The following is an 18,901-nucleotide window of genomic DNA, read 5'->3' as shown; positions in this document are numbered from 1 at the left end:
TTGAATGTGCCAAAAAAATTTCCCAGTTTTTTCCCTACGAATTCCTCATTTTTCCCCTTAAAAATTCTAAATTTTCCCTAGAAAAATCCTTATTAATTCTCAAAAAAAATCCCAAATTTTCAATTTAAAAAACCCTCTTCTTACCCATATAAAACACAATTTTCTCCCCAAAAATCCCCAGTTTTCCCCCATAAAAATCCCAATTTTTTTGCCAAAAAATCCCCAACTTTTTCTTCATGAAACCGTTGTTTTTCTCTATGAAATTACCTTTTATTTCCCCCCCAAAAAATCCCAATTTTCCCGCCTAAAACTTCCCATGTTTTACCCTTAAAAGTCCCAATTTCCTGCCAAAAATTTCCAATTTTCCCCATTACAAAAATAATATTTTTTTCCTTTTTTCCCCCCAATAAATCCCATTTTTACCCCCCAAAAATCCCATTCCCTAGCCCAACACCAATTCCAAACCACTCTTTTCAAATTTTGGGTAATTTTTCCTGAATTTTGGTTCGTTTTACCCAAAATTTCACTTTTTTTTGGTCTCCTTGCAGGCCACCACGTAGCGCTGGGCCACGTTCAGGGGCGGGGAGTAACCATCGGCGTAGGAGGTGTCCTCGAAAAGCACTGAATAATCGTCCTGGGGCTGCGAAATTTGGGGAAAATTTGAGATTTTTAGCAAAAATTATAAATTAAAAAGAAGCCACGCCCCCAAATTACGCACTTACATGGTAACTTGCCCATAGCAACAAGCCACGCCCCTTAGCAACCCCCTTAGAAGGTAATTGATGTTGTGCCAACACTCCTTATATGGTAATGGTTATCCTTAGCAACAAGCCACGCCTCTTAGCAACCCCTCATAAATCAATGTATTTTAATTTTCCTTTTATGGAAGCGCCACCCTAGCAACAAGCCCCGCCCCTTAGCAACCCCTCTGCATTTCCCTTATATGGCAACACTGCCCTAGCAACAAGACACGCCCCTTAGCAACCCCTCATAAAACAATGCTTTAGTGTTTCCCATATATGGCAACACCACCCTAGCAACAAGCCACGCCCCTTAGCAACCCCTCTGCATTTACCTTATATGGCACTACCTCCCTAGCAACAAGCTCCGCCCCTTAGCAACCCCTCATAAAACGCCTTGGTATTTCCCATATATGGTAATAACACCCTAGTAACAAGCCACACCCCTTAGCAACCCCTCATAGGGCACTACCTCAGCATTTCCCTTATATGGCAACACCTCTCTTAGCAACAAGCCACACCCCTTAACAACCCCTCTGCATTTACCTTATATGGCACTACCTCCCTAGCAACAAGCTAGGCCCCTTAGCAACCCCTTAAATCCCAACTCTGCCCTAGCAACAAGCCGCACCCCTTAGCAACCCCTCATATGCCACTGCTTCAGCATTTCCCTTATATGGCAACATTACCCTAGCAACAAGCCACGCCCCTTAGCAACCCCTCTGCATTTCCCTTATATGGTAACACCACCCTAGCAACAAGCCACGCCCCTTAGCAACCCCTCATAATACAAGGCTTTAGTATTTCCCATATATGGTAATACCTCCCTAGCAATAAGCCACACCCCTTAGCAACCCCTCTGAATTTTCCTTATATGGTAATACCACCCTAGCAACAAGCTCCGCCCCTTAGCAACCCCTCATAAAACAATGCTTTAGTGTTTCCCATATATGGTAATGCCACCCTAGCAACAAGCCACGCCCCTTAGCAACCCATCTGCATTTCCCTTATATGGTAACACTGCCCTAGCAACAAGCCACGCCCCTTAGCAACCCAGCTCCCTCAGCTGCCTCTCGGCGGCCATTTTGATTTTGATTTTTATCCTAAAATCTTCATTTTTTTGGGGATTTTTGGGGCGATTTCGGGGGATTTTGGGTCCAACTCACGCGCTGGGGCGGGGCGTGGATGAGGGCAACATATATAGTAATGCCTCTCCTTAGCAACAAGCCACGCCCCCTTACAACCACCTAATACGGCAATGCCTTACCTTAGCAACAAGCCACACCCCTTAGCAACCCCTCATAGGGCACTACCTCAGCATTTCCCTTATATGGCAACATTACCCTAGCAACAAGCCACGCCCCTTAGCAACCCCTCATGAAACAAGGCTTTAGTATTTCCCATATATGGTAATACCTCCCTTAGCAACAAGCCACACCCCTTAGCAACCCCTTAAATGGCAACTCTGCCCTAGCAACAAGCCACACCCCTTAGCAACCCCTCACAAAACAATGCTTTAGTGTTTCCCATATATGGTAACACCACCCTAGCAACAAGCCACACCCCTTAGCAACCCCTCTGCATTTCCCTTATATGGCAACACCACCCTAGCAACAAGCCACACCCCTTAGCAACCCCTCATAATACAAGGCTTTAGTGTTTCCCATATATGGTAACACCACCCTAGCAACAAGCCACACCCCTTAGCAACCCCTCATAGGGCACTACCTCAGCATTTCCCTTATATGGCAACATTACCCTAGCAACAAGCCACGCCCCTTAGCAACCCCTCTGCATTTCCCTTATATGGCAACACCGCCCTAGCAACAAGCCCCGCCCCTTAGCAACCAAGCTCCCTCAGCACCCTCTCGGCGGCCATTTTGAATTTGATTTTTATCCTAAAATTTTCATTTTTTTGGGGATTTTTGGGGCGATTTCGGGGGATTTTGGGTCAAACTCACGCGCTGGGGCGGGGCGTGGATGAGGGCCCGGTAGAAGCAGGTGGTTTGGGGGTACAGGGCCAGCACCAGCTGGTCCTTGTGGAACAGAGCCTCAGGATCTGTCTCCGGGTGGATGAGGGCAACATAGATGGTAACGCCTCTTCTTAGCAACAAGCCACGCCCCTTAGTAGCGCCTTATATGGCAAGACTACCCTAGCAACAAGCCCCGCCTCTTAGCAACCCCTCATGAAGCAATGCTTTGGCATTTGCCTTATATGGTAATACCTCCCTTAGCAACAAGCCACACCCCTTAGCAACCCCCTCAGGAAGGACTACTTTAACATTTCCCTTATATGGCAACACTGCCCTAGCAACAAGCCACGCCCCTTAGCAACCCCTCATAATACAAGGCTTTAGTATTTCCCATATATGGTAACACCTCCCTTAGCAACAAGCCACGCCCCTTAGCAACCCCTCATGAAACAAGGCTTTCGTATTTCCCATATATGGTAACACCTCCCTAGCAACAAGCCACACCCCTTAGCAACCCCTCATAGGGCACTACCTCAGCATTTTCCTTATATGGCAACACTGCCCTAGCAACAAGCCCCGCCCCTTAGCAACCCCTCTGCATTTTCCTTATATGGCAACACCACCCTAGCAACAAGCCCCGCCCCTTAGCAACCAAGCTCCCTCAGCCCCCTCTCGGCGGCCATTTTGAATTTGATTTTTATCCTAAAATTTTCATTTTTTTGGGGATTTTTGGGGCGATTTTTGCCAATTTTGGGTCCAACTCACGCGCTGGGGCGGGGCGTGGATGAGGGCCCGGTAGAAGCAGGTGGTTTGGGGGTACAGGGCCAGCACCAGCTGGTCCTTGTGGAACAGAGCCTCGGGATCGGTCTCCGGGTTGGTTTTCCATTGGGGCAGGGGGATGATGCGGCGGCGGCTGAGGGTGTGGCGCCTGGGAAGTTAAAGGGAAAAAAATTAAAAATTTTGGGGGAAAAATTGGGTTTTTTGGGGTGGAAATTGGGGGTTTTATGGGAAAATTGGGGTTTTTTATAGGGAGAAAAATGGGATATTTATGGGGGAAAATGTGGGATTTTAAGGGGAAAAATAGGGATTTTTATGAGGAAAAAATGGGAAAAAATTTGGGTTTTTATGGGGAAAAAATTGGATTTTTTTGGGGAAAAAGTGGGGAAAAATTGGGGTTTTGTAGAAGGAAAATTGGAGAAAATTTGGGATTTTTATGAGGGAAAAAATGGGAAAAAATTTGGGTTTTTATGGGGGAAAATTTGAGATTTTTATGGGAAAAAAACAGGGAAAAAAAATGGGATTTTTAGGGGGAAAAATTTGGGAAGAAAATGGGATTTCTATGGGGAAAAAAATGGGATTTATTTGGTGAAGAAAAGAGGAAAAATGGGATTTTTATGAGGGAAAAATACGAAAAAATTTGGATTTTTATAGAGGGGAAAATTGGAGAAAATTTGGGATTTTTATTGGGGAAATTTGGGATTTTCTTTGGGAAAATGTCATATTTTTATGGGGGAAAAAAAAGGAAAATTTGGGATTTTTTGCAGGGAAAACTTGGGATTTTTATGAGGAAAAAATTGGATTTTTTTGGTGAAAAAGAGAGAAAAAATTGGATTTTTATGAGGCAAAAATGGGAAAAAATTTGGATTTTTATGGGTAAAAATTGGGGTTTTATAGAGGGAAAATTGGAGAAAATTTGGGATTTTTATGGGGGAAAATTTGGGATTTTTATGAGGAAAAACCAGGGGAGAAAATGGGATTTCTTTGGGGAAAAAATTGGATTTTTTTGGGGAAAAATTGGGGTTTTATAGAAGGAAAATTGGAGAAAATTTGGGATTTTTATTGGGGAAAATGTCAGATTTTTATGGGGAAAAAAAAAGGAAAATTTGGGATTTTTATGAGGAAAAAATGGGAAAAAATTTGGGTTTTTATGGGGAAAAACCAGGGGAGAAAATGGGATTTTTTTGGTGAAGAAAAGAGGAAAAATGGGATTTTTATGAGGGAAAAATGTGAAAAAAATTTGGATTTTTATGGGTAAAAATTGGGATTTTTATAGGGAAAAATTGGGATTTTCTTTGGGAAAATGTCAGATTTTTATGGGGAAAAAGACGGAAAAATTTGGGATTTTTATGAGGAAAAATGTTGGAGTTTTATGAGGAAAAACCAGGGGAGAAAATGGGATTTCTATGGGGAAAAAATTGGATTTTTTTGGTGAAAAAGTGGGGAAAAAATTGGATTTTTATGGGGAAAAAATTGGATTTTTTTGGTGAAAAAGTGGGGAAAATTGGGGTTTTATAGAAGGGAAAATGAGGGAAAATTTGGGATTTTTATTGGGGAAAATGAGGGAAAATTTGGGATTTTTATGAGGAAAAAATGGGAAAAATTGGGAATTTTATTGAGAAAAAAATAGAATTATTTTGGGGAAAAATGGGATTTTTACTGGAAAAAATTTGGGATTTTTAGGAGAAAATTTGGGATTTTTAGGGGGAAAAATTGGGATTTTTCTGCAGAAAAATTGGGATTAATTTGGGGGAAAAATTCAGATTTTTAAAGGGAAAAAGTTTGGGATTTTTAAAGGGAAAAATTTGGATTTTTCTGCAGAAAAAATGGGATTAATTTGGGAGAAAAATTAAGATTTTTATGGGAAAGAATGGGGAAAAAAATGGGATTTTTAGGAGGTAAAATTGGGAATTTTATTGAGAAAAAATAAAATTATTTTGGGGAAAAATGGGATTTTTACTGGAAAAAAATTGGGATTTTTCTGCAGAAAAAATGGGATTAATTTGGGAGAAAAATTGAGATTTTTATGGGGAAAAATGGGGAAAAAATTGGGAATTTTATTGAGAAAAAATAGAATTATTTTGAGGAAAAAATGGGATTTTTATGGGAGAAAATTTGGGATTTTTAAAGGGAAAAATTGGGATTTTTCTGCAGAAAAAATGGGATTAATTTGGGGGAAAAATTGAGATTTTTATGGGAAAAATTGGGATTTTTAGGAGGTAAAATTGGGAATTTTATTGAGAAAAAAATAGAATTATTTTGGGGAAAAAATGGGATTTTTATGGGAAAAAATTTGGGATTTTTAAAGGGAAAAATTGGGATTTTTCTGCAGAAAAAATGGGATTAATTTGGGAGAAAAATTGAGATTTTTATGGGAAAAATGGGGAAAAAATTGGGATTTTGACAGGGAAAAATTGGGAATTTTTACAGGGAAAAATTTGGATTAATTTGGGAGAAAAATTGAGATTTTTATGGGGAAAAATGCAGAAAAATTGGGAATTTTAGGAGGTAAAATTGGCAATTTTATTGAGAAAAAATTAGAATTATTTGGAGGAAAAAATGGGATTTTTATGGGAGAAAATTTGGGATTTTTAAAGGGAAAAATTGGGATTTTTCTGCAGAAAAAATGGGATTAATTTGGGAGAAAAATTGAGATTTTTATGGGGAAAAATGGGGAAAAAATTTGGATTTTTGGGGAATAATTTTCTCACTCACTCTTTTCCTTCCTCATCGATGTCATCGACTTCGTACCTGAGAAAAAATCACAAAAATCCATTAAAAAATGTGACTTTTTAGCTTAAAAATGTGAATTTTGTGGTCAAAACCATCAATTTTTAGGCCAAAAAAAGCCAAATTTGATGGTAAAATTTGATTTTTGGGGTTAAAAAAGGGGATTTTGGATCAAAAAAAGGAATTTTAAACAAAAAAATTTGAATTTTGGGCTAAAAAAAGGGATTTTTTGAAAAAAAAAATTGAATTTTGGGGAAAATAAATAAGATTTTGAGCCCAAAAATTTGAATTTTGAGCCCAAAAATTTGAATTTTGGGCTGAAAAAAAAAGGGAATTTTGACCCAAAAAAAAATTAAATTTTGATGCAAAAAAAAATCGGATATTTGGGGTGAAAAAAGGAAATTTTGGGGTGAAAAAAATCAGATTTTGACGGAAAAAATCCGATTTTGACGCGGAAAAAAATGGATTTTTGGGTGGAAAAATTGGATTTTGGAGGGGAAATAGGGGATTTGGGGAAAAATTGGATTTTGGGGTGAAAAAAGGAAATTTTTGGGCCAAAAAAAATCAATTTTTGACCAAAAAAAATCCGATTTTGACGCGGAAAAAAATGGATTTTTGGGCGGAAAAATTTTGGGTGGGTTTTGGTGTGGAAGAATTGGATTTTGGGGTGAAAAAAGGAAATTTTGGGTCAAAAAAAGGGAATTTCAACCCAAAAAATTCGAGTTTTGGGAGGAAAAAAAAAGAAATTTTGACCCAAAAAAAATTTAAATTTTGACTCAAAAAAAATTGGATTTTGGGGTGAAAAAAGGAAATTTTGGGCCAAAAAAAATCAGATTTTGACGGAAAAAAATCATATTTTGACCAAAAAAAATCCGATTTTGACGCGGAAAAAAATGGATTTTTGGGTGGAAAAAGGGGATTTTGGGAAAAATTGGATTTTGGGGTGGAAAAAGGGAATTTTGGGTCAAAAAAAATCAGATTTTGAGGGAAAAAATCCGATTTTGACGCAGAAAAAAATCGATATTTTGGGTGGGTTTTGGTGTGGAAAAATTGGATATTTTGGGGTGAAAAAAGGAAAATTTTGGGTCAAAAAAATCAGATTTTGACCAAAAAAATCAGATTTTCACGGAAAAAAATCAATTTTTGAGTGAAAAAAATCCGATTTTGACGCGGAAAAAAATGGATTTTTGGGTGGAAAAAGGGGATTTTGGGAAAAATTGGATTTTGGGCAGAAAAATTGGATTTTGGAGTGAAAAAAGGAAATTTTTGACCCCAAAAAGTTCAATTTTGGGCTGAAAAAATCAGATTTTGACCAAAAAAACTCCGATTTTGACGCGGAAAAAAATGGATTTTTGGGCGGAAAAATTGAATTTTAGGAAAAATCGGATTTTGGGGAGAAAAATTGGATTTTGGGGTGAAAAAAGGAAATTTTGGGCCAAAAAAAATCAGATTTTGACCAAAAAAACTCCGATTTTGACGCGGAAAAAAATGGATTTTTGGGCGGAAAAATTGAATTTTAGGAAAAATCGGATTTTGGGCAGAAAAATTGGATTTTTGGGGTTTTGACTCACTTGTTGGCAGCGTGGCTGTAGCTGACCACCTCGGCCAGGATCCACTGCTCGTCCCCTTCCAGCGCCTTCACCCTGGCGGCCACTTTGTCCCCGGGTTTGGCCACGTAATCGCCGGCGGCCGGGACGGCCCCGCACAGGGGAGGGGGTCTGGGGGAAAATTCCAGAAGTTTTAGGTCAAAATTGTATAAAAAATTCTGAATTTGTAGGTGAAAATTGGAGGAAAATGATCTGAAAGTTTTGGCTGAAATTGTGAATTTTTTCCCTCAAAATTTCAAGTTTTTACCCCAAAATTCACTTGAATTTCGCCATCGAATTTCCCAAAAAATCCCCCAAAAATTCCCATTAAAAATTCCCCATGTATTCCCAAAAAGTCCCAAAAATCCCCCATCAAATTTCCCAAAAAATCCCCCAAAAATTCCTCCAAATTCCCATTAAAAATTCCCAAAAATTCCCCAAATATTTCCAAAAAGTGCCAAAAAAATTCCCCCCAAAATTGCCTCAAATTTCCCATAAAATTTCCCAAAAAATCCCCAAAACATTCCCTTCAAAAGTTCCTAAAAGTTCCCCAAAATTCCCATTAAAAATTCACCAAGTTTTCCCCTAAAATTACCCATAAAAATTCCCATTAAAAATTCCTCAAATATTTCCAAAAATCCCCATAAAAATTCCCCATCAAATTTCCCAAAAATTCCCTTCAAAAGTTCCCCAAAATTCCCATTAAAAACTCCCAAAAATTCCCCCAAATTCCCATTAAAATTCCCATTAAAAATTCCCCAAAATTCCATCAAATTCCCCAAAAATTCCCCAAAAAATCCCAAATATTCCCCCCAAAAATGCCCAAAATTGCCTCAAATTTCCCATCAAATTTCCCAAAAAATCCCCCAAAAATTCCTCCAAATTCCCTTTAAAAATTCCCAAAAATTCCCTCAAATTCCCCATAAAAAGTCCCAAAAAATTTCCCACCAAAATTCCCCAAATTTTCCCCACATTCCCTTCAAAAATTCCTAAATATTCCCCCCAAAATTGCCTCATATTTCCCATCAAATTTCCCAAAAAACTCCCAAAAATTCCCTTCAAAAGTTCCTAAAAGTTCCCCAAAATTCCCATTAAAAATTCCCCAAATAGTTCCAAAAATCCCCATAAAAATTCCCCAAATTTTCCCCACATTCCCTTCAAAAATTCCCCAAAAATTCCCAAATATTCCCCTCAAAATTCCACAAAAATCCCCCCAAAATTTCGCCCAAAATCCTAAATTTTCCCCCTCAAAATTTCAAATATTTCCCCCCAAAATTCTGCCCAAAAGTGGCCATGATTGACTCGAATTTTCCCCATCAAATTTCCCAAAAAATCCCCCATAAAAATTCCCATTAAAAATTCCCCAAATATTTCCAAAAAGTCCCAAAAATCCCCCATCAAATTTCCCAAAAAATCCCCCAAAAATTCCCTTCAAAAGTTCCTAAAAGTTCCCCAAAATTCCCATTAAAAATTCACCAAGTTTTCCCCAAAAATTCCCCATAAAAATTCCCCAAAATTCCCAAAAATTCCCCCCAAAAATTCCCATTAAAAATTCCCCAAATATTTCCAAAAAGTCCCAAAAAATTTCCCCCAAAAGTTCCCCAAATTTTCCCCACATTCCCTTCAAAAATTCCCCAAAAATTCCCAAAAATTCCCTTCAAAAGTTCCTAAAACTTCCCCAAAGTTCCCATTAAAAATTCCCAAAAATTTCCCCAAGTTCCCCATAAAATTCCCATTAAAAATTCCCAAATATTTCCAAAAATCCCCCATAAAAATTCCCCAAATTTTCCCCACATTCCCTTCAAAATTCCCTTTTATTCCCCAAATCTCCATTTTTTCCACAAAATTCCCCATTTTTTCCACAAAATCCCCATTTTTTCCCCCAAAATCCCTCTTAACCCTCCCAAAACCCCTCATTATCCCCCAAAATTCCCATTTTTTTCCCAAATTTTTTCCCATTTTTCCTCACTTTTCTCCACATTTCCCAACACACAGCAGCACCCTCAAACCCCCTTTTCTCCCCCAAATCTCCATTTTTTCCACAAAATTCCCCATTTTTTCCACAAAATCCCCATTTTTTCCCCCAATATCCCTCTTAACCCTCCCAAACTCCTCATTTTTCTCCAAAATTCCCATTTTTTTCCTAATTTTTCCCCATTTTTCCTCACTTTTCTCCACATTTCCGAACCCACAGCAGCACCCTCAGATTCCCCATTTCTTTCCCTCCAAATTCCCCATTTTTCCCCCAATTTTTCCCCATTTTTCCCTCAAAATCCCCATTTTTCCCCCCAAAATCCCTCTTAACCCTCCCAAAACCCCTCATTATCCCCCAAAATTCCCATTTTTTTCCCACATTTTTCCTCACTTTTCTCCAGGTTTCCCAATCCACAGCAGCACCCTCAGCACCCTCAAATTCCCTATTTCTTCCCTCAAAATTCTCTAATTTTCCCCACAAAATTCCCATTTTTCCCCCAAATTCCCATTTTTCCCCCAAAACCTGTCTTAACCCTCCCAAAACTCCTCATTATCCCCGAAAATTCCCATTTTTTTCCCAAATTTTTTCCCATTTTTCCTCACTTTTCTCCACATTTCCCAACCCACAGCAGCAGCACCCTCAAATCCCCTTTTATTCCCCCAAATCTCCATTTTTCTCCCCCAAATTCCCCATTTTTCCCACAAATTCCCCATTTTTCCCCCCAAAACCCCTCTTAACCCTCCCAAAACTCCTCATTATCCCCAAAAATTCCCATTTTTTCCCAAATTTTTCCCCATTTTTCCTCACTTTTCTCCGGGTTTCCCAACCCACAGCAGCAGCACCCTCAGCACCTTCAAACCCCCATTTCTTCCCTCAAAATTCCCCATTTTTGCCTCAAAATCCCCATTTTTCCCTCAAAATCCCTCTTAACCCTCCCAAACCCTTCATTTTCCCCCAAAATTCCCATTTTTTTCCTAATTTTTCCTCACTTTTCTCCGGGTTTCCCAATCCACAGCGGCAGCGTCATGGCCGACTGCTGCAGCAGCGTCATCAGCACCCCCCTCCTCATCGTCTTCCTTGGCGGCTCCGCCTCGCTGTAAATCCCGGCGATTTTTGCCGCTGGAATTCAAAAAAATTTAAAAAAATCCCAAATTCCTTAAAAATCGAAGTGATTTGAGTGGAATTTGAAGGGGTTTGAAGGGGTTTCCCGCCTTTTTTTCCGTGAGGGGAATGGAAGGGCGGCCCCCCCCAGCGGCCGTACCAATGCGCCGCTCCTCCAGCAGTGATTTAATTCTCGGCGATTTTTGCCGCTGGAATTCAAAAAAATTTAAAAAAATCCCAAATTCCTTAAAAATCGGAGTGATTTGAGTGGAATTTTGAGGGGTTTGAAGGGGTTTGAAGGGGTTGGGCGGCGTTTCCCGCCTTTTTTTCCGTGAGGGGAACGGAAGCGCGGCCCCCCCCCAGCGGCCGTACCAATGCGCCGCTCCTCCAGCAGCGATTTAATCTCGGCGATTTTTGCCGCTGGAATTTAAAATAATTTTAAAAAATCCCAAATTCCTTAAAAATCGGAGTGATTTGAGTGGAATTTGAAGGGGTTTGAAGGGGTTGGGCGGCGTTTCCCGCCTTTTTTTCCGTGAGGGGAACGGAAGCGCGGCCCCCCCCTAGCGGCCGTACCAATGCGCCGCTCCTCCAGCAGCGATTTAATCTCGGCGATTTTTGCCGCTGGAATTTAAAATAATTAACAAAAATCCCAAATTCCTTAAAAATCGGAATGATTTGAGTGGAATTTGAAGGGGTTTGAAAGGGTTTGAAGGGGTTTGAAGGGGTTTGAAGGGGTTTGAAGGGGTTTGAAGGGGTTGGGCGGCGTTTCCCGCCTTTTTTTCCGTGAGGGGAACAGAAGCGCGGCCCCCCCCCAGCGGCCGTACCAATGCGCCGCTCCTCCAGCAGCGATTTAATCTCGGCGATTTTTGCCGCTGGAATTTAAAATCATTTTAAAAAATCCCAAATTCCTTAAAAATCAGAGGGATTTGGGTTGAATTTGAGGGGTTTGAAGGGGTTTGAAGGGGTTGGGCGGCGTTTCCCGCCTTTTTTTCCGTGAGGGGAACGGAAGCGCGGCCCCCCCCTAGCGGCCGTACCAATGCGCCGCTCCTCCAGCAGCGATTTAATCTCGGCGATTTTTGCCGCTGGAATTTAAAATAATTAACAAAAATCCCAAATTCCTTAAAAATCGGAATGATTTGAGTGGAATTTGAAGGGTTTGAAGGGGTTTGAAGGGGTTGGGCGGCGTTTCCGCCTTTTTTCCGTGAGGGGAGCGGAAGCGTGGCTTCCCCCTAGCGGCCGTACCCATGCGCCGCTCCTCCAGCAGCGATTTAATCTCGGCGATTTTTGCCGCTGGAATTTAAAATAATTTTAAAAAATCCCAAATTCCTTAAAAATCGGAATGATTTGAGTGGAATTTTGAGGGGTTTGAAGGGGTTTGAAGGGGTTGGACGGCGTTTCCCGCCTTTTTTTCCGTGAGGGGAGCGGAAGCGCGGCCCCCCCCTAGCGGCCGTACCAATGCGCCGCTCCTCCAGCAGCGATTTAATCTCGGCGATTTTTGCCGCTGGAATTTAAAATAATTTTAAAAAAATCCCAAATTCCTTAAAAATCGGAGTGATTTGAGTGGAATTTGAATGGAGTTTGAAGGGGTTTGAAGGGGTTTGAAGGGGTTGGGCGGCGTTTCCCGCCTTTTTTTCCGTGAGGGGAACGGAAGGGCGGCCCCCCCCAGCGGCCGTACCAATGCGCCGCTCCTCCAGTAGCGATTTAATCTCGGCGATTTTTGCCGCTGGAATTTAAAATAATTTTTAAAAAAATCCCAAATTCCTTAAAAATCGGAGGGATTTGAGTGGAATTTGAAGGGGTTTGAAGGGGTTTGAAGGGGTTGGGCGGCGTTTCCCGCCTTTTTTTCCGTGAGGGGAACGGAAGCGCGGCCCCCCCCCTAGCGGCCGTACCAATGCGCCGCTCCTCCAGCAGCGATTTAATCTCGGCGATTTTTGCCGCTGGAATTTAAAATAATTTTTAAAAAAATCCCAAATTCCTTAAAAATCGGAGGGATTTGAGTGGAATTTGAGTGGAATTTGAAGGAGTTTGAAGGGGTTTGAAGGGGTTTGAAGGGGTTGGGCGGCGTTTCCCGCCTTTTTTTCCGTGAGGGGAGCGGAAGGGCGGCCCCCCCCTAGCGGCCGTACCAATGCGCCGCTCCTCCAGCAGCGATTTAATCTCGGCGATTTTTGCCGCTGGAATTTAAAATAATTTTTAAAAAATCCCAAATTCCTTAAAAATCGGAGTGATTTGAGTGGAATTTGAAGGGGTTTGAAGGGGTTTGAAGGGGTTTGAAGGGGTTGGGCGGCGTTTCCCGCCTTTTTTTCCGTGAGGGGAGCGGAAGGGCGGCCCCCCCCTAGCGGCCGTACCAATGCGCCGCTCCTCCAGCAGCGATTTAATCTCGGCGATTTTTGCCGCTGGAATTCAAAATAATTTTAAAAAATCCCAAATTCCTTAAAAATCGGAGTGATTTGAGTGGAATTTGAGTGGAATTTGAAGGGGTTTGAAGGGGTTTGAAGGGGTTGGGCGGCGTTTCCCGCCTTTTTTTCCGTGAGGGGAACGGAAGCGCGGCCCCCCCCTAGCGGCCGTACCAATGCGCCGCTCCTCCAGCAGCGATTTAATCTCGGCGATTTTTGCCGCTGGAATTTAAAATAATTTTTAAAAAATCCCAAATTCCTTAAAAATCGGAGGGATTTGAGTGGAATTTGAAGGGGTTTGAAGGGGTTTGAAGGGGTTTGAAGGGTTTGAAGGGGTTTGGGCGGCGTTTCCCGCCTTTTTTTCCGTGAGGGGAACGGAAGCGCGGCCCCCCCCCTAGCGGCCGTACCAATGCGCCGCTCCTCCAGCAGCGATTTAATCTCGGCGATTTTTGCCGCTGGAATTTAAAATAATTTTTAAAAAATCCCAAATTCCTTAAAAATCGGAGGGATTTGAGTGGAATTTGAAGGGGTTTGAAGGGGTTTGAAGGGGTTTCCCGCCTTTTTTTCCGTGAGGGGAACGGAAGGGCGGCCCCCCCCCCCAGCGGCCGTACCAATGCGCCGCTCCTCCAGCAGCGATTTAATCTCGGCGATTTTTGCCGCTGGAATTTAAAATAATTTTAAAAAAATCCCAAATGTCTTAAAAATCGGAGTGATTTGGGTGGATTTTTGAGGGGTTTGAAGGGGTTTGAAGGGGTTGGGCGGCGTTTCCCGCCTTTTTTTCCGTGAGGGGAATGGAAGCGCGGCCCCCCCCTAGCGGCCGTACCAATGCGCCGCTCCTCCAGCAGCGATTTAATCTCGGCGATTTTTGCCGCTGGAATTTAAAATCATTTTAAAAAATCCCAAATTCCTTAAAAATCGGAGGGATTTGGGTGGAATTTGAAGGGGTTTGAAGAGATTTGAAGGAGTTTGAAGGGGTTTGAAGGGGTTGGGCGGCGTTTCCCGCCTTTTTTTCCGTGAGGGGAGCGGAAACACGGCCCCCCCCTAGCGGCCGTACCAATGCGCCGCTCCTCCAGCAGCGATTTAATCTCGGCGATTTTATCCAGAGCTCTCCGGAGAACGCTGGAAAAAAATGGGAAAAAAAGGTAAAATTTGGGAATAAAAGTAGAGTTTGGAAGGTGGGAAGGGGTGAGGAAGGGGTTTTAGGGGGAAAAATTGGGGTTTTTGGGGGAAAAAAGGGGAGGATGGGGGGTGAGGGGGAATTAGGAGGGAAGTGTGAGGGGAAATCTGAGGGGGAAAAGGGGAAATCTGAGGGAGAAAAGTGGGAATTTGAAGGAATAAAGTGGAAATCTGAGGGAAAAAATGTAAATCTGAGGGGGAAAAGTGGGAATTTGAAGGAATAAAGTGGAAATCTGAGGGGGAAAAGTGGGAATTTGAAGGGATAAAGTGGAAATCTGAGGGAAAAAATGTAAATCTGAGGGGGAAAAGTGGGAATTTGAAGGAATAAAGTGGAAATTTGAAGAGATAAAGTGGAAATCTGAGGGGGAAAAGTGGGAATTTAAAGGAATAAAATGGAAATATGAGGGGGAAAAGTGGGAATTTAAAGGAATAATGTGGAAACCTGAGGGGAAAAAGCGGGAATTTGAAGGAATAAAATGGAAATCTGAGGAGAAAAATTGGGAATTTAAATGAATAATGTGGAAATCTGAGGGAAAAAATGTAAATCTGAGGGGGGAAAAGTGGGAATTTGAAGGAATTAAGTGGAAATTTGAAGGAATAAAGTGGAAATCTGAGGGGGAAAAGTGGGAATTTAAAGGAATAAAGTGGAAATCTGAGAGGGAAAAAGTGGGAATTTGAAGGGATAAAGTGGAAATCTGAGGGAAAAAAGTGGGAATTTGAGGAAAAAACTTGGAATTTAAATGGAAAAATGGAAATCTGAAGGAATAAAGTAAAAATTTGAGGGAAAAAAAGAGAAAAACTGAGGGGAAAAATGGAAATTTGAGGGGGAAAATTGGAATTTAATGGGATAAATTAAATTAAATTAAATAGGTTCGGGATAAAATGGAAATCTGAAGGGATAAAGGAGAAATTTGAGGGGAAAAAAAGAGAAAAACTGAGGGGAAAAGTGGAAATTTTAGAGGGAAAAATTGGAATTTGAAGGGATAAAATAGAAATTTGAGGGGAAAAAAGAGAAAAATTGAGGGGAAAAATGGAAATCTGAGGGAAAAAATTGGAATTTGAGGAAAAAAATTGGAATTTAATGGGATAAATTAAATTAAATTAAATAGGTTATGGATAAAATGGAAATCTGAAGGATAAAGGAGAAAATTGGAGGAATTTGGGGGTTTTTGGGTTGAAAAATGGGAATTTGAGGAAAAAATTTGGAATTTAATGGGATAAAATGGAAATCTGAAGGAATAAAGGAGAAATTTGAGGGAAAAAAGAGAGAAAAACTGAGGGGAAAAATGGGAATTTGAGAGGGAAAAATTGGAATTTAATGGGATAAATTAAATTAAATTACATAGGTTCGGGATAAAATGGAAATGTGAAGGGATAAAGGAGAAAATTGAGGGAAAAATTGAGAAAAACTGAGGGGAAAAATGGAAATTTTAGAGGGAAAAATTGGAATTTAAAGGGATAAAATAGAAATCTGAAGGAATAAAAGAGAAATTTGAGGGAAAAATAGAGAAAAACTGAGGGAAAAATGGAAATTTGAGGGGAAAAAAGTGGAAATTTGAGAGGGAAAAATCGGAAATTTAAAGAAAAAACTTGGAATTTAATGGGATAAATTAAATTAAATTAAATAGGTTCGGGATAAAATGAAAATCTGAAGGGATAAAGTAGAAATTTGAGGGGAAAATAGAGAAAAACTGAGGGAAAAAATTGGAATTTGAGGGAAAAACTTGGAAATTAATGGGATAAAATGGAAATTTGAGGGGAAAAAAAGAGAAAAACTGAGGGGAAAAGTGGAAATTTGAGAGGGAAAAATGGGAATTTGAGGGGGAAAAAGTGGGAATTTGAGGAAAAAATTTGGAATTTAAATGGAAAAATGGAAATGTGAAGGGATAAAGGAGAAAATTGGAGGAATTTGGGGGTTTTTGGGTTAAAAATGAGAATTTTGGACTCACTTGCACTCGGCCTCAGCATCAGCCTTGGCTGTGGTGTAGAGCCCCCGGAGCTTGGTGCGGTAATAGGGGGAAACTAAAGAGATTTTGGGGTTAAAATTCCCAAAAATTCCCAGAAAATTCCATGGAAATTTAATTTAAAGTGAAAATTTTGTTACTTTTGTTCTCGGTCTGCATCCGCTCGTGGGTTTTCTGGATGTTCACCAGGTTGTGTTCGCTGCGGGAGCGCTCCTCCTGGGGAAATGGGAAAATTGAGAAAATTGGGGGAAAATTGGGGAAAATAAGGGAAAAAAGGAGAGGAAAAAAATTTGAGAAAATTGGGGAAAAATGAGGAAAAATGAGGGGAAAAAGAGGAGGAAAATAGGAGGTGAAAAGGAGGGAAAATGAGGAAAAAATTGAGGAAAAATGAGGAAAAACAGGGGTGAAAATTGGGGGAAAATGAGAAAAAAATTGACAAAATTGGGGAAAAATGAGGAAAAAGAGGGGTGAAAATTGGGGAAAAATGAGAAAAAAACTGAGAAAATTGGGAAAAAGGAGAAAAATGAGGGAAAAGGGGTGAATTAGGGAAAAAGAGGGGAAAATGAGAAAAAAATTGAGAAAATTGGGGAAAAATGAGGGAAAAAAGGGGGAAAATTGGGGAAAAAGGAGGAAAAAAGAGGGGAAAAAGAGGGGGAAAATAAGGGAAAAAAGGAGGGAAAATGTGGAAAAAATGGGTAAATTAGGGAAAAAGAGGGGGAAAATAGGAGGGGAAAAGGAGGGAAAAAATTTGAGAAAATTGGGGAAAAATGAGGGGAAAAAGAGGGGGAAAAAAAGGGAAAAAGGAGGGAAAAATAGGGGAAAAATGGGGGAAAAAGGAGGAAAAAATGAGGAAAAAATTGAGAAAATTGGGGAAAAATGAGGAAAAAATTGAGAAAATTGGGGAAAAATGAGGGAAAAAGAGGGGAAAATGTGGAAAAAAAATTGAGATAATTGGGGGAAAAAGAGGGGAAAAAAAAGGTGAAAATTGGGGGAAAATGAGGAAAAAATGAGGAAAAAAGGGGTAAATTAGGGGAAAAAGAGGGGGAAAATAAGGGGGTGAAAATTGGGGAAAATGAGGGAAAAAAATTTGGGAAAATTGGGGAAAAATGAGGAAAAAATAAGGAAAAAAAGGGAAAAATGAGCAAAAAAAAAGAAGGGGAAAAGGAGAGAAAATGAGGAAAAAATGAGGGAAAAGAGTTTTGGGTTAATAATGAGGGAAAAATTGGGAAATTTGGGGGTTGGAGGAAATAAATTGAGATTTTTGAGGGAAAATTATGGATTTTTGGAAGTTGGAGTTAATATAGAGAAATTTTGAGGGGAAAAATAAAGAAAAATTGGAGAATTTAGGAGAAAAAGAGGATTGGGGGGTGGGAATGTGGAATTTTAATATATTAAGAAAAATTTGGGGTAAAAGCAGGTGATTTTAAGGCAAGAAAAAGACAATTTTAAGGTAAAATAAATCAATTTTAGAGTCAAATTTGTGAATTTGTTATAAAATGGGCCATTTTGCAATAAGAATTGGCAGTTTTATGGTAAAATAGGTGATTTTAGGACTAAATACGCTCGATTTTTAGGTAAAATTAATGTTTTAGAGCTAAAAATTGGGTTAAAAAAGTGGTTTTGTGAGGGGAAACGGGGGATTTGTGAGGGGAAAAAACAAAACTATGAGGCAAAAATGAAAATTTGTGAGGGAAAAATGAAAATTTGTGAGGGAAAAATGCAAATTTGTGAGGGAAAAATGCAAATTTGTGAGGGAAAAATGCAAATTTGTGAGGGAAAAATGCAAATTTGTGAGGGAAAAATGAAAATTTGTGAGGGAAAAATGCAAATTTGTGAGGGAAAAATGCAAATTTGTGAGGGAAAAATGCAAATTTGTGAGGGGAAATGAGGGAGAAACCGAAGGTCTGTGAGGGGAAAGACGTGACTGGAGGAGAAATTGGTGATTTTTAAAGTCCGTGAGGGGAAAAAAGTTGATTTTTGGGGTGAAAATGGATGATTTTTGGGATCTGTGAGGGGAAAAAATTTGATTTTGAGGTGAAATGGATGATTTTTGGAATCCGTGAGGGAAAAGAGGTGATTTTGCGGTGAAATAATTGATTTTTGGAGATCCGTGAGGGGAAACGGGAGAGAAATAACGGGATGGGTGAGGAGAAATCGGGGGAAAAGCGCAACAAACGGGGATCGGGGATGGAAAAACGGGGGATGCTGAGGAGGAAAGCGAAATCTTTAAAGAAAATTAAAAGATTTTAAAAGAAATTGTGGTACCTGCGTCTGTTTAATGAGCTGGTGCAGCTCCCCCAGCAGCTCCGCGATGCGGGAATCGGCCGAGACCAGCGCCATGACGGGAGAAGGGAACGGGGATGAGGGAGGGGCAAAATGGCGGCGGTTCCTGAGGGGGAGCGGCGGGAGGGAGGGACAAAATGGCGGCGCCGCCTCAGAGCGGGCAGAAACCACGCCCACATAACGCCATATATGGATAAAACCAC

At 40.6% G+C, this 18,901-nt stretch overlaps 1 protein-coding gene across 1 annotated transcript; it reads right to left on the bottom strand.

Annotated features, from left to right (window-relative positions):
- Positions 1-192: 192 nt before the first annotated feature.
- Positions 193-18,806, bottom strand: SGF29 (SAGA complex associated factor 29). Its single transcript, XM_064701347.1, has 9 exons — positions 18,681-18,806; positions 16,556-16,631; positions 16,401-16,473; positions 14,330-14,394; positions 10,771-10,900; positions 7,792-7,938; positions 6,206-6,241; positions 3,479-3,641; positions 193-640 (listed from the first exon to the last, which is right to left on the bottom strand). The coding sequence occupies exons 1-9, from the start codon at positions 18,753-18,755 to the stop codon at positions 524-526; spliced, it is 882 nt and encodes a 293-aa protein (XP_064557417.1). The 5' UTR covers positions 18,756-18,806; the 3' UTR covers positions 193-523.
- Between the last annotated feature and the right edge of the window lie 95 nt (positions 18,807-18,901).

The sequence above is a fragment of the Zonotrichia leucophrys genome, unplaced genomic scaffold (assembly GCF_028769735.1).
Source record: "Zonotrichia leucophrys gambelii isolate GWCS_2022_RI unplaced genomic scaffold, RI_Zleu_2.0 Scaffold_540_34498, whole genome shotgun sequence".
Lineage (NCBI taxonomy): Eukaryota > Metazoa > Chordata > Aves > Passeriformes > Passerellidae > Zonotrichia > Zonotrichia leucophrys.
Note: the sequence above shows the minus strand (reverse complement) of the source record. Positions and strands in the feature narration are given on the sequence as shown.